Source organism: Rattus norvegicus, chromosome X, assembly GCF_021556685.1.
Source record: "Rattus norvegicus strain SHRSP/BbbUtx chromosome X, alternate assembly SHRSP_T2T, whole genome shotgun sequence".
Taxonomy (NCBI): domain Eukaryota; kingdom Metazoa; phylum Chordata; class Mammalia; order Rodentia; family Muridae; genus Rattus; species Rattus norvegicus.
This window is the reverse complement of record NC_141554.1, coordinates 85508517-85522016: the sequence shown is the minus strand read 5'-3', so window position 1 is coordinate 85522016 and position 13500 is coordinate 85508517. Positions and strand designations below refer to the sequence as shown.

The window sequence follows — 13500 nt, the reverse complement described above, 5'->3', positions numbered from 1 at the left end:
TAGCAGATGCAGAGACCCACATCCAGGCACTGTAGGAGACAGAGGGGTCAAGTATACCACAAGAACAGGTCCCACAGAATCAACTAACCAAGGCTCATTGGGGCCCACAGAGCTGAACTGACAATGAGGGAGCCTGTATGGGTCTGATCAAGGTTCTCTGCATTTTTGTTATGGTTGCGTAGCTTGGTGTTGTTATGGGACTCCTAACATTGAGAGTTAGGGTTATCTCTGATTCTTAGGCCTGACCCTTTTCCTCCTACTTTACTGCCTAGTCCAGCAATATCAGGGTGTATGCCCAGTCTTATTGTATCTATGTTCAGTGACCGTCCCTGAGAGGCCTGCTGCTTTCTGTTTGTTTGTTTGTTTGTTTGTTTGTCTGTTTGTTTGTTTGTTTGTTGGAGACAGAGAAGTTGATCTGGGGTGGAGGGGATGTAGGGAAAGGAGAAACTAGGAGAAACAGAGGGAAGGGAAACTGCAGTTAGAATACAATATATAAGAGAAGAATAAAAGTTCTTTTTAAAAACCCAATCTATGAATAACTGAAACAATTAATAAAAACCTGATATTTAACTACTGCCAAAAATAGACTTACCTTGCACCAGCCAATATAATAAGCAGTTGTAGTACGGATGGAAGTAAATCCCCTTTGTAAATAACCAGGCTGTTCTTCAACATATTTAGAATGGAGAGGTGGTGCAGTATATATGGGGAGCTGGGGGTAGAAAAAAAGTTCATGTAAAAAACTGAGCTGCCTCTTCCACCAGTGTCAAAATAGGAATCATCCTTGACTTTCCTTCTAAAAACAGCTAAAATTGTATATAGATTCTAAACTACAGATACAATATGATAAACAACATAAAAACTTTTAGGAGAACAGAATCAAGTGATATCACATATATGACCCAGTGGGTTGTTTTGTATTTTGTTTATATGACATGGCTTCACTATATAGTCCAAGCTACTATCTAGCTCAAGATACTAAAATGGCCTCCAACTCGTGATCTTGACCCTCTTCTCCCTGAGTCCTAGTATGACAAATGTGGGTCTGTACATATTAGTTCTAATCCTAAAAGCTTTAATTAAATTTCGATTACCTGTGTGTTTGCATGCAAAATTATGCACATATATGCAATGGTGTGCATGTGGAGGTCAGAGGACAACTTGTAGGGGTTGGTTTTCTCTATTCACCATGTGGCTTCTGGTGACCTGTCAGTGGCTTGGTGGTAAGGACCTTATCATAGCATTTCTATTGCTGGGATAAATCACCATGACCAAAAGCAATGAGGGAAGGATTTATTTGGCTTAAGCTTCTAGATTGTAGTATTTCACTAAAGGAAGTCAAGACAGGAAATCAACCAGAAAAGGAACCTGGAGGCAGATGATATATAGGCCATGGAAAGGTGCTGCTTACTGGTTTGCTCTTCATGCTTTACTCAGTCTGCTTTCTTACAGAACCCAGAACCACCAGCCCAGGGATGGCACCACCCACAATGGGCTAGTCTATCCCCTATCTATTGCTAATTAAGAAAATGCCTTACAGCCTGATCTTATGAGGACAATTTTTTTCAGTCGAGGTTCCCCCTTTACAAATAACTCTAGTTTGTACCAAGTTGACATAAAACTAGTCAGTACAGACCTTTAGCTGCTAAGCCACCTCACCAGTCCTTAATTCTATGAAAAATTTAACTGTAAAAATCTAGAAACAATTCAAATATTCATCAAGGGAAGAGTAAACAATTAAAATTCATGCAACAAAATATTATAAATTAATGCTAAGTACAAAAAAGTATAATCACATTACTGGGAATGATAGTATATTATATGCCTTTAATCTCCCCACTCAGGAGAGGAGCAGGCAGACCTCTGCTAGGCTGAAGCCGATGTAATCTACACAGTGAGTTCCAAGGCAGCTGGAACTATATAGTGAGACCTTGCCTCAGTAAAATACAAAGTAAAAATCAACTACAGCCACATACGAAACTCAGGATGAATTTAAAAAGCTACTACTAAGCAAAAAGGCAAAAATGTAGAAAATCACATACAAGTATGTCCCATATATATGCAATTCAAATGTGTGTAAACAACAAAAATGCTTAACAAAACAGATAAGGTATCAAAGTGTTTTTGTTTGTTTTGTTTTTTAATTAGTAATTTCATCCCAATTGTTGCCCCCCTTCCTGATCCTCCCCTGCAGAGTTCCTTCCCCTCTCCCTTTCACCTCTAAGAGTACAGGCCTCCCCATATACCTCCCCCAAAACCCTACCCCCAGTATTCCCCTACCCTGGTGCATCAAGTCTCTGCAGGATTAGGCACATCGCCTTCCACTGAGGCCAAAAATGGTAACCCTGTACTACCACTATATGTGCCAGGAGCCTACAATCAGCCTGGGAGCTCTCAGGGTTCAGGTTAGTTGACTAGCCTGTTTTGTTTTGTTTAGGAAATTATGGAGCTGGAGAAATATCTCAGCAGTTAAAGAGCACTGGCTGCTCTTCCAGAGCATACAAGTTCAAATCCCAAAAGCTACATGGTAGCTCACAACTGTCTGTAACTACAGTTCCAAGGAGGATCCAACACCTCCTCTGGCCTCTGTGGGCAAAAGGCACACATCTGGTGCACATACATACATTGAGGCAAATCATCCATATTTACATTTAATAAAATTCAAGAATAAAAATCAAGAGGAAATGATACAAAGACTGAGAATAAAAACAGGAAATCATACTCAGTGGAATCGTGGTTATATCTCCATACAAATTGATAAAAATATGGAGATTTTACCTTTCCTCTAAACTAAGTGGCAAGGATATGGTTTTCCATAATGGTTTTATATTATTGTTATTTATACCTTTCAAAAATCTACCACACTCTAACCAATGTTTAATAAAAATAAATAGAATATAAAAATTATGAAAATAACCAGGTATAAACTTATTTAGGAAAAAAATGGTTTCATACTCAAGATGTAGTAGTACTTTTTGATAGAGGTTGATGAGGAGACTCAAGGTTCCAGAATAACAGAGAAGAAACTATATGACTAATGGTTTTGGATATGATTTACCAAGAACAAACATCAGATAATATGCTAAAAGAGTAGATATAAGAGATACTTATGAAATATAATGCATATGTTAACTAGCTAGAGTTTGGCCCTTCATAATGTATATATGCCTTAAAACATCAGTCTTGTTTTATAATTAAATAGTTCTTTTCGACCCACACCAAGATTAAGGAACTTCTCTTTCTCCTTTCAAACTAAGGCTTGAGTTTAAATTCATCATATTAGCACCTATGTCAGGCATATTATAGAAAGTCCACCCACACAAAAGACCTACATGTGGTAAAATAAGTAAAACTACTAATTTAAATGTTTGCTCATTATAAACGTGTTGTTGTTGTTGTTGTTGTTGTTTTGTTGTTGTTGTTTTTTTTTAAAGGAAATCATGGAGCTGGAGATATGGCTCACAGTTAGGAGCAAGGGCTGCTGTTCCAAAGAATGCAAGTTCAATTGCCAGCAGCCACACAGAAGCTTACAACTGCCTCTCCCCTGTTCTGCCCCCCACAAATGATAATAAAGTATGTCATATTTATGACATCAAGAAATTTAGAAAGTTCCAGGGATATGACTTAAACATGCTGTCTGCTCATTATACTCCCCAATTTCCAATTTTATTAAACATTGATTTTAGTTTTGTGAGGTAGGAGATGAAATTTAGGTTTCTACATGTGCTCTACCACTGAGGAATGTCCCCAGCAGTTATTTAAGGGTTGCATCCTGTGAGCAGGCTAGCTTAGGAATCAGGATCTTCCTGTCTCTGTCTTCCAGGTCAGCTCATTAAATATTCTAGTTCTGTCCACCAGCCACACTAAAATTTGATTATAATTTTATACACCAATATATTAGACTAACAGTTTAAAATGTCTTCATTTGTAATCTACTATAAGCAAAATTTTATGCCCACATTTTCTTAGGTTATAACTAGTGTTTAAAATTATTTACCTTATTAGGCATGAATATTCAATAACAACTAAAAGAATATAATAGAATTGCAACTCTATTGTATAAATTTTAAAGGCCAGCAAATAGGATATTACTGTATATCTTATGGCAAGAACATTCTACCCATGCATTGGAGGCCTTGGACTTAAATACCACTTATTATATTCAATGTGTTTGTATCTAGTTAGAAATTATGGTTAACTAAGCTTAAAAATAACTTTTAAAATAAAATTGAAGGAACTAGAAGTCTCAAATCTGTATTTTTTCTTGCAATTTCTTGGTTAAAATTATGCAAATTGACAATAAAATAAGTAGAATTCATGATATTCAGGAATTTAGAGAAGAAATTTCCAGGGACATTTATGGTTTGGACAGTCATTATAGTGCTCCACAAGTTTCTTGGTTAAAGACAGTTATCTCATGGCCCTGAAAAGTTTTCTATTAAAGAAGGCTTTAATTATGTTCACTAAATAGCACTCAATAAAGCAAGTGCATATTGATCCTTTTGAAACAGATGTTTAACAAGAAAAAGTTAAACCAAGGATTTTTATTCAGCTATAAACTTAACAAAATTAAAATAACCAAAATACCTCATTCACAAAGTATGCTGATATGGTAGAAATTGTATTAATAAATAGATTTAAACAGAGGTTATTGTTCACATTACACAATAAAGTACACTGACATTCTACATGTATATTACATTCTCATCCTTTTGTCATTTGAAATTCCTCAAAAGTAGTACCTGAGTTTTTTTAATATTTCCCAGCATACAACTAGCAAGCTGACTTAACAAATAATTAAATTAATTCTAGTCAAAACAGGCTTGGGAATTCTGTATGCTCTATAACATAGTAAAAACATACCAATTAATTTCAAAACTCAAAAGTATGAGTACTTGTAGATAAGGTGACACACTGGAAAATGCTGCTCTTAGACATCATAAACGATAAGAGTCAGAATAAGAAAAGGCAGACTAAAATTTCAAACAAATAAAGGAAGGCAGAGCATTAGAAATTCTCAAAGTCACATACTGGTTAGTTTTTTCTCAACTTGACACATACTAGAATCATCAGAGATGTGGTGCTTTGAATATGTTTGGCTCAGGGAGTGGCACTATTTGGAGGTATAGCCTTAGAATAGGTGTGCTACTGTGGGCATGGGCTTTAATAGCCTCTTCCTACCTGCCTGAAAGCTAGTCTTTTCCTGTCTGCCTTTAGATGAAGATGTAGAACCCTCAGTTCCGGCTGCACCATGCCTGGACTCTGCCAAGCTCCTACCTTGACAATAATGGACTGAACCTCTGAACCTGTAAGCCAGCCCCAATTAAATACTGTCCTTATAAGAGTTGCCTTGGTCATAGTGTCTGTTCACAGCAGTAAAACCCTAAATAAGACAGAAGTTGGTACCAGGGACTGGGGTATTGCTATGATAGGCCTGACCATGCTTTTGTTTGGCAGAATGTGGATTTGGGGACTTTGGATTTGGAAAGTCATGGAATACTTTAAGTGGGACTTAATGGGTCATCCTAGTAGGAATATGGAAGACTTTGTTGTGAAAGGCCAAACCTACTCCATCTTGGATCCAGCCTCTATCTTGAACAACAACAAAAAAGCCTAAGAAACTGACCTACAGTAGAACCCAAGCTGCACCTAAGTACCAGGAAGGACCCCACGGCTTGTCCTTGGCCAGAGTCACTTCCTAGCTACTTCCTAGCAACAGTTGATCAAAGATGAGTCTGACTGTTTCAGATGTACTTTCAGAATGTTTGTGATTATATACAGTCTTGCTTCAGAGCACCGACCTATTGGCTTATAGTCATTCTATTAGATGCTTGTCAAACTGAACACCTGCTCCCTCATCCCTTCACTGCTCCTGATTTCCTATAAAATCTTGTCCAGCTAAGGGTTTGAAGCTGCTCTGCCTTCCCTTCCTGTCCTGCTATGTCAGATTTGGGTTGGAGGAGAGGCCAAGCCCGAGTTTGTAATAAAAAGACCCTAACGTTATTACAACATAAACAGCTCCTTAGTGGTCTTTTGGGGTTCACTAACAATTCCTGGCACAACATTTTGGTGCATTGGCCAGGAATTCCAAGACCACCAGGATCCAACCCAGATGGATTAATACCTGGAACGTCTGAGTCTGTGAGTGTCTGTCCATGTGTTTATGTCGTCTATGTCTGTCTGTGTGCTTGTGCAGTACCACAATCATTCTGTTCTGAATAATTCTGTAATTCTGTTCTGAAAAGTCCTAAACATCTGTATTTCATGGCAAAAAATGGCAAAAGTGGATGTGGAATCTTCCTGCAATGGATATGCTGGTATGTCATGGCCACAGGGGCTTAGGAGACATTTCAAAGCCCCTGGGGACAAAGTGCCACTGGAGGTAATTTTTCGGAAAGATGGAACAGATGAGGAACCCTGCTAGGGGATGTGGAACCCATAAAGAACTGTGGTCCATCCTGTTTTCTGTTTCCTGTTATGGAAATTGGATTTATGGATGAATTGAATTTAACGGACTGACCATCTTAGCTCTTGAGGACCCACTCTCTTGGCTTAAATGTTTTCTCCCCAGACAATGAGCACAAGTGTTTGCACTATCCCTCTCCTGGTCCTCCAAGAAGTGGAGGAAGATGTTATTTTTCTACCCCCATATTATTCAATCCCTCAGGTGAAATGGCAGCAGCCCCAGGCAGCCCTGCCTTCTGAGGCTGAGTCTGCCATCCTGCCCTAGAGTGCAGCAGGGCTAGTTGGTGAGCAAGGACACCAACCTCATCACCATTGGTCTTTTGCCACTAGTAACCTTTATTTATTGGAGAACACAGAATTCCCCCTTTTCAGACACTCCTTGAGATTTAATTAATCTCTTAGAGACAGTCCTTTTCACCCACCAGCCCACTTGAGATGATTGTGAAGAGCTCTTGCTAGTTCTCTTCACCACAGACAAAGGCCAGAAAACTGGTTCCTGGCCCCACGGGGAAATCCACCCAGATTAGGACTCCAACACTGCTAAAGGTAAGGAGAGGCTAAGTCTTAGCACCAGGCTCTGATTGGCAGGTCTCAAAGCGGCTATGAGACAGCCACTAATTTGACTAAAGATAAGCGAAAGCAGTAGTAGCTCTAGCCTTTATTAACCAGGCAGCACCAGGTATCAGGGAACTACAAAGGGTTCAAGGACTAAAAGAAAGAGCTTAAAAGATAATGGTAGAAAAGTATTTAATAAAGATAGAAAAATAGAAAAAAGACAAGTACAATAATAGAAGACTCTCAATCTGGCAAAGATCCTGTTGGCAGCCATGGCCAAACCAGAGGACTGTAGGAGATGGTCTGAAACAAATGGCTTCTAGAAACTAAAGTGCTTATCAGGCCCTGGCACAGGATCAGTGGCCTACCTGTGTAGGAAACATCTAAAACAACTGGCTTCTACAAAAAGGGGGTAACTAGGGCCCCAAGAACCAAAAACCAATGTAAGAACCAATGTACTTATTGCTAAGAGGAGGGCCACTGGGCCAGGGAATGCCCCAAAAGAAAAAGCATATTCAAGCCATGGCCTTAAAAGATGCCCAGAGTTGGGGCTGGGGATTTAGCTCAGTGGTAGAGCGCTTACCTAGGAAGCGCAAGGCCCTGGGTTTGGTCCCCAGCTCCGAAAAAAAGAACCCAAAAAAAAAAGGAAGATGCCCAGAGTAACCCTAAAAATAAAAGAGAAACCCACCAACTTCCTTGATGCTAATAAAGCTTAACATTCTGTCTTGCTAAAACCTAAAAGATAAAGTCCTTCACCAGTATATAAATGACCTCCTGGTGACAGCAGAAATGAAACAAGAATGTCTTAAAAGACCTAAGACCTCTTGGAGGCCCTGAGAAATTTAGACTACTGAGCCTCTGTTAAGAAGACCCTACTCTGCCAACCATAGGTGACCTCCCTAGGTCCAGGGGATACATATGAAAAGGTCAGAGGTGGCTCTCTGAGGCAAAAAAATTTTTTTTCTACATCAGCTTTTGGGTTGCCAGAAGTGACTAAGCCTTTCCATCTCTTCATGGATAAGAGATCTGAGATAGCAAAAGGAGTATTGACTCAGGTTCTGGGCCCAAGTGCCAGGCAGTGGCCTACCTGTCAAAGAAATCAGACTTAGTTGCCAGAAGCTGCCCTCCACCCCTGTTTAAACATCATTGCAATAACTGCCTCCTGATTAACGGTGCTGACAAACTGTCACTGGGCCAAAGCCTGACCATCACCAGTGCCAGAATGACTCATTTCCATCCTCTCTTTCTAAATGCCCACCCAGAATAACCTTTCAGGCCCCAAACTGGCCTGAACCTAGCTACTCTGCTGCCTGACTCAGATCTCAACAGGTCACTGCATGACTGTGCAGACATTTCGGCTCACATCCATGTTTCATTCAGGATGGACAGAGGTATGCTGGAGCTGCAGCGGTCTCAAACATCAAGATCATATGGGTAGAGCCCAGAAAGTTGAACTGGTAGCTCTAATCAAGACATTAGAGCTGAGAAAAGACAAGAGAGAGACACAGGTAGCCAGTGTGTCTTTGCTACCACTCATGTCCATGGAGCTATTTATAAGGAGAGAGAACTTCTGACAGCAGAAGAAAAGACTATCAAAAACAAAGAGGAAATCCTCTCCCTACTAAGGGCTCTATGGGGGCCTAAAAAGTTGGCCCATCCATTGCTCGGGACACCAGAGAGGAAAGGACCCAGTTTCGGAGGGCAACAATAGGGCAGATCAAGCATTCCATCATGCTGCCCTAGAAATCAGACCACTCTTGCCCTTGACTTCCCTAGATCTGGGGGATCCTATACCTCTTGACCACCCTAAGTATTAAAAAGATGACATAATCTGGGCTAGGAATTTACCCATGTTCAAACATTATAACAGATGGTAGAAAACAGCAGATTACAAGCCCATTGTGCCAGAAGAAATGGGACTACACATTCTTCAGAAGATTCACTGTTCTTCCCACGTGGGCATCCAGAAAATACAAGATTTGCTAATATCAGGATTAGAAAGCTAAGACTGTAACTAATTCAGTGGCTAATGAGAAGAACCCCAGTAATAGGTTCAGAGGCACAAAGCCCAGTCTTTTTCGAGACAGACTCCACAGAGGAAACAGAAGAAAATTTAGATATAAATATTTACTGATGCTTACTGATACCTTTTCAGGTTGGACTGGGGCTTTCTTCACTAAACCTAAAACTAAAATATCCATGGTGACAAAGAAGCTCTTAGAGGACATATTGCCAAACTATGGGCTTCGTCAGATGATAGGGTCATACAGCTTTTGTATCCCAGGTAAGTCAGAGACTAGACAGTATTCTGGGAATTGACTGGAAACTTTATTATGCATATAGACACCAGAGTTCAGGACAGGTAGAGAGAATAAACAAAACCCTAAAAGAGACCATAACTAAGTTGGCCTAAGAGACTGGCAATCACTGAGTTATTTCTCATACCCTTCCCTCTCTATCTGGTATGAAACTCCCCTCACCACCTTTGAAATCGTGTTCAAGATACCCCTCCCCACCCTCATTGTTCTTAACATACAGGCAGAGGTCATCGCTAAATTTGAGGATCGCCAACTATTGGATGACCTCAAAGGTGTCCAATGGGCTCATGAATATGTTTGGCATAAACTTTGTGTTCTTGAGACTCCTAACAGTGGCAGTGGGTGCTAACTCTAATTCTTTAGCCTGTTCTTGGGACCCTTTTCCTCCTACTGTGTTGCTTCATACATCCTTGATATGAGGGTTTGTGCCTAGTCCTATTGTATATTGTTATGCTGTGTTCAATTTATATACCTGAGAGGCCTGCTCATTCTGAAGGGAAACAGAGGAGGCATGGATCTGGGAGAGAGGAGAAGCGTTGGTGGTTGGGTGGCAGGGGTGCTAGGAGGAGTGGAGGGTGGAAAAATGTAGTCAGGATGTAATTCATGAGGGAAGGAAGGAAGGAATGGAGGAAGGGATGGAGGGAGGGAGGAGAAAATGAACTCAGGATGTAATGCATGAGGGAAGGAAGGAAGGAAGGAAGGAAGGAAGGAAGGAAGGAAGGAAGGAAGGAAGGAAGCTAGCTAGCTAAACAAGCCAGGAGGAGCAGGCCAGTATCATTCCCCACAGCTCCTGCTTCAGTTCCTGCCTTGGGTTTCTACCATGAGTTTTCTTCATGTTAGACAGTAAGTTATAAGAATGAAATACACCATTCACTTCCCAAGTTGCTTTTGGTCATTGTGTTTATCACAGCAACGGAGAAAGCAAAATAGGGCAGGGAGTGAGAAGATACCTAAAAAGTATGGAGGGACAGACTCATGGAAAAGAAGCCAAGCTGAATACAGCTCCATGTGCATGGCTTACTGGTACTGGATGAGAAGCAATAGATGCCTCCAAAAAGTAAGCCAGACAATCCTGGTGAAAGAGAAGGAATGCCCTACTTCTAGGATAATCCTAAAAACCTTACATGTCTTTAACACCAGAGGCTCTGATGAGCAATTGACTCCTCCAGTACACAAGACAGCAGTGGAGAAGAATCCCATATGCCACGCTAAGGGCAGGAGTCCGCCACTCTCATAATAAAGAATTCATTGTTTAAAACTGAGCTACCTTAAGCCTGAAAAAAGGGATCAACCATAAATCAGAGAGCTTAGATTTTGTCTGCCATGGCCCTGGGATGAGAGATTGCCCTGGGAAACAGTTGTAGAGAGAAGGCGGTAGTACCAGACACTAGCAATCAGAGGAGTGAAGATGAGAAGAGGCCTAGCTCAGGCTATAAAGTTCACAAAGAGAAGGAAAACCAACCGTCAGCTGCTGGGAACAAATCTCATCAACTGGGAATGACACTGGGGTTTGATAGCTCTGGGCCTAAGTTTAGCAGGTAAATCCATCACTGGAGCCACCACCTATCAGTTATGCCCTGCTATAGACATCAAGAACTGTGAAGCTCCAGTGGTTTACTTGATACCCTAAACAGCATCTCTCCAGCTGAGTAACGAATACTCAGATTTGAATGTACAAAAACAGGCCCTCTGTACAAATTGCAATGCTATGGTTGCTTCTCATATGTAATTGGGAGATACTACCTAACTATGAAATGAGCCACCACAGAGGGTACAAACTGAGTATTTATTGTGGGTCAGGTAAAAACCTGTCAGGCACACAGATTGCAAAGGTAAATGCAGACAGCAGAGCCCCTGTAACGGGAATAAGGACAACTACTTAAATGAAAGCAGATCTGGCAGACAGCAGACGCTTGTCCAATTAAAGCTCCAAGCCAGCATAAATCAGGGAAAAGACAAGAGTGTGCCCATTCAAGAGCTTCCCCCACCTAATGCATATAAGCAGTAGCATCCAATTAAGAGGAGCCTAGAAACAAAGGTGTTCTAACACATAAATGCTATTTTTCAATGTGCTTCTCATTTTCTAAGGCCCCATTCTTAATGATTTCCCATTAAAAAAATCACCATTTTGAAGTAAAAATTCTGTATTTCTCTCTACATATTGTATAATTTAGATACCTCATAACTATTTCTTTAAGCTTATAAAATATGTAAGTGACTTTAAAGATATTTATGATAGATGAAGCAAAAATACTGACATAGTTTTCCATTAAGTTTATATTATGCAAAATTCAGGAACTTTTGTAGACCAATTACCTGTTCTGGTCTCACTAGCTGCTTTTTGGGTTCCTCTTCTTTGGCCAGATGCACATTTATAGATGCATATATCAGACCTGCAGGCATGGTTGTCAACTTTCTCATCTGAAAAAGACATTATCAAAAGACCACTGTAAGTGAAAAGATTCTGTTTTCAATTCCTGGTAAGTATTGTGGGGATTTTGGGAAATACATTAAATATTCAACTATTTCAAATTTATACATTTACACAAAGCCCTTGTATTGCCCCAACTACTGTAGAGTGCAAAGATCTCATTGTCTTCTTCAAAGTCTGATTTTAAATAAATATACACGAACTCTTAATTACAGTCTCCTAAAAGTGGGAACACCACTTGCCTAGTATGTGCAAAGTCCTGGAGTCTAATTCCCTACTACATAAGGTAGCACATGCTTGGAATATTAGCCCTCAGAAGTTAGAGAAGAAAAATGCAGAGCTCAAGGTGATACTTAGTTATATAACAATATATAACAAGTTCAAGGCCAGCATCCAGCATGAGCAACATAAAACAACCTACCTCCCACCTCTCTCTCTCTCTCTCTCTCTCTCTCTCTCTCTCTCTCTCTCTCTCTCTCTCTTTCTCTCTCTCTCTCTCTCTCTCTCTCTCTCTTTCTCTCTCTCTCTCTCTCTCTCTCTCTCTCTCACACATACACACACACACACACACACACACACACACACACACACATACACTCCTGCACACCTGAGAGGGCAGTGAGATGGTTCAGCAGCTAAAAGCATGTGCAAGTCTGATGACCCTGAATTCAATTCCTGCTACTCATATAATGAAAAGTCAGATGCAGCGGCACACACCTGAAATCCAGCCTGTGGGGAAATGGAAGGTGGAGACAGGAACATTTGCTAGAAGCTCTTAGGCCAGTTAAACCCAGAGTATGCCATGCCTCAGAATCAAGAGAATCCCTGCCTGGAAAAGGCAAAGGAGCATACCAACTCCCACCAGTTGTTGTCCTCTAACCTCCACAATTACACCATGACACATGCATGCCATGGCACACAAATGGCTGCACTAACACACATATACCACACAAGCACACAAACAATCAAAAAGAAAAGAGCAGGTGAGATGGCTCAGCTAGTAAGCATGTCTGCCACCAATCCCTAGGACTCAGACCGTAAAAGAAAAGAACCACTTCCTACAAGTTGTCCTCTGACTTCCACATGAACACAGTGACACATGTAAACTCTGACACACACACAAAATAAAGAAAATGTAACGTAAAACCATGGAAGATTTTGAGCTACCTTGTTAATATTATGCTTTCCTGAATCTTATAGTTTCTTGCAAATTTCCTATGGCTATAAATGTCAGTAAAGCCTACAATACTAGAAAGAGAACAAGAGAGGCAAAAGCAGACTCCAGGGAAGGCCAAGGGTGGGCAAAGGCACAGGTGAGACTTAAGAAATTTGATACAGGAAAGGACTGGAAGTCAGGAGAGAATAGTGGAATAAGTGAAAGGAGCAGGAAATCTACTAAAACACATGCTGTTTGAAAATGGCATGCTATCGAATACCCTGTATGTGAACTTAAAAACATAAAAGAAACACTGGGTCTAGAAAGATGGCTCAGCAGTCAAGAGTACATACTGCTCTTACAGAGGATATGAGTTCGGTTCCCAACTCCCACAGAGGCAGCTCACAACTTCCTGTAACTCAACACCACGGGATGCAGTGCCTGTGGCCTCCTTGAAGACATATACTGATACCCATACCTCATCCCTGCACATATACAATTTAAATTTTAGATGAAGAATCAAAATATCACTTACTTCAGGGCGGCTGTAAAACTAGTTTTTACTTCAAAGCACA

General features: G+C 40.6%; 1 protein-coding gene across 2 annotated transcripts in view; it reads right to left on the bottom strand.

The window, feature by feature from the left end:
• Positions 1–13500, bottom strand: part of Apool (apolipoprotein O-like) — a 65926-nt gene that overhangs the window by 30950 nt on the left and 21476 nt on the right. For both annotated transcript variants that reach the window (NM_001393716.1, NM_001014105.2), the window contains 2 exon segments: positions 593–712; positions 11655–11759. In NM_001393716.1, the coding sequence (NP_001380645.1) occupies positions 593–712; positions 11655–11759 (225 nt within the window).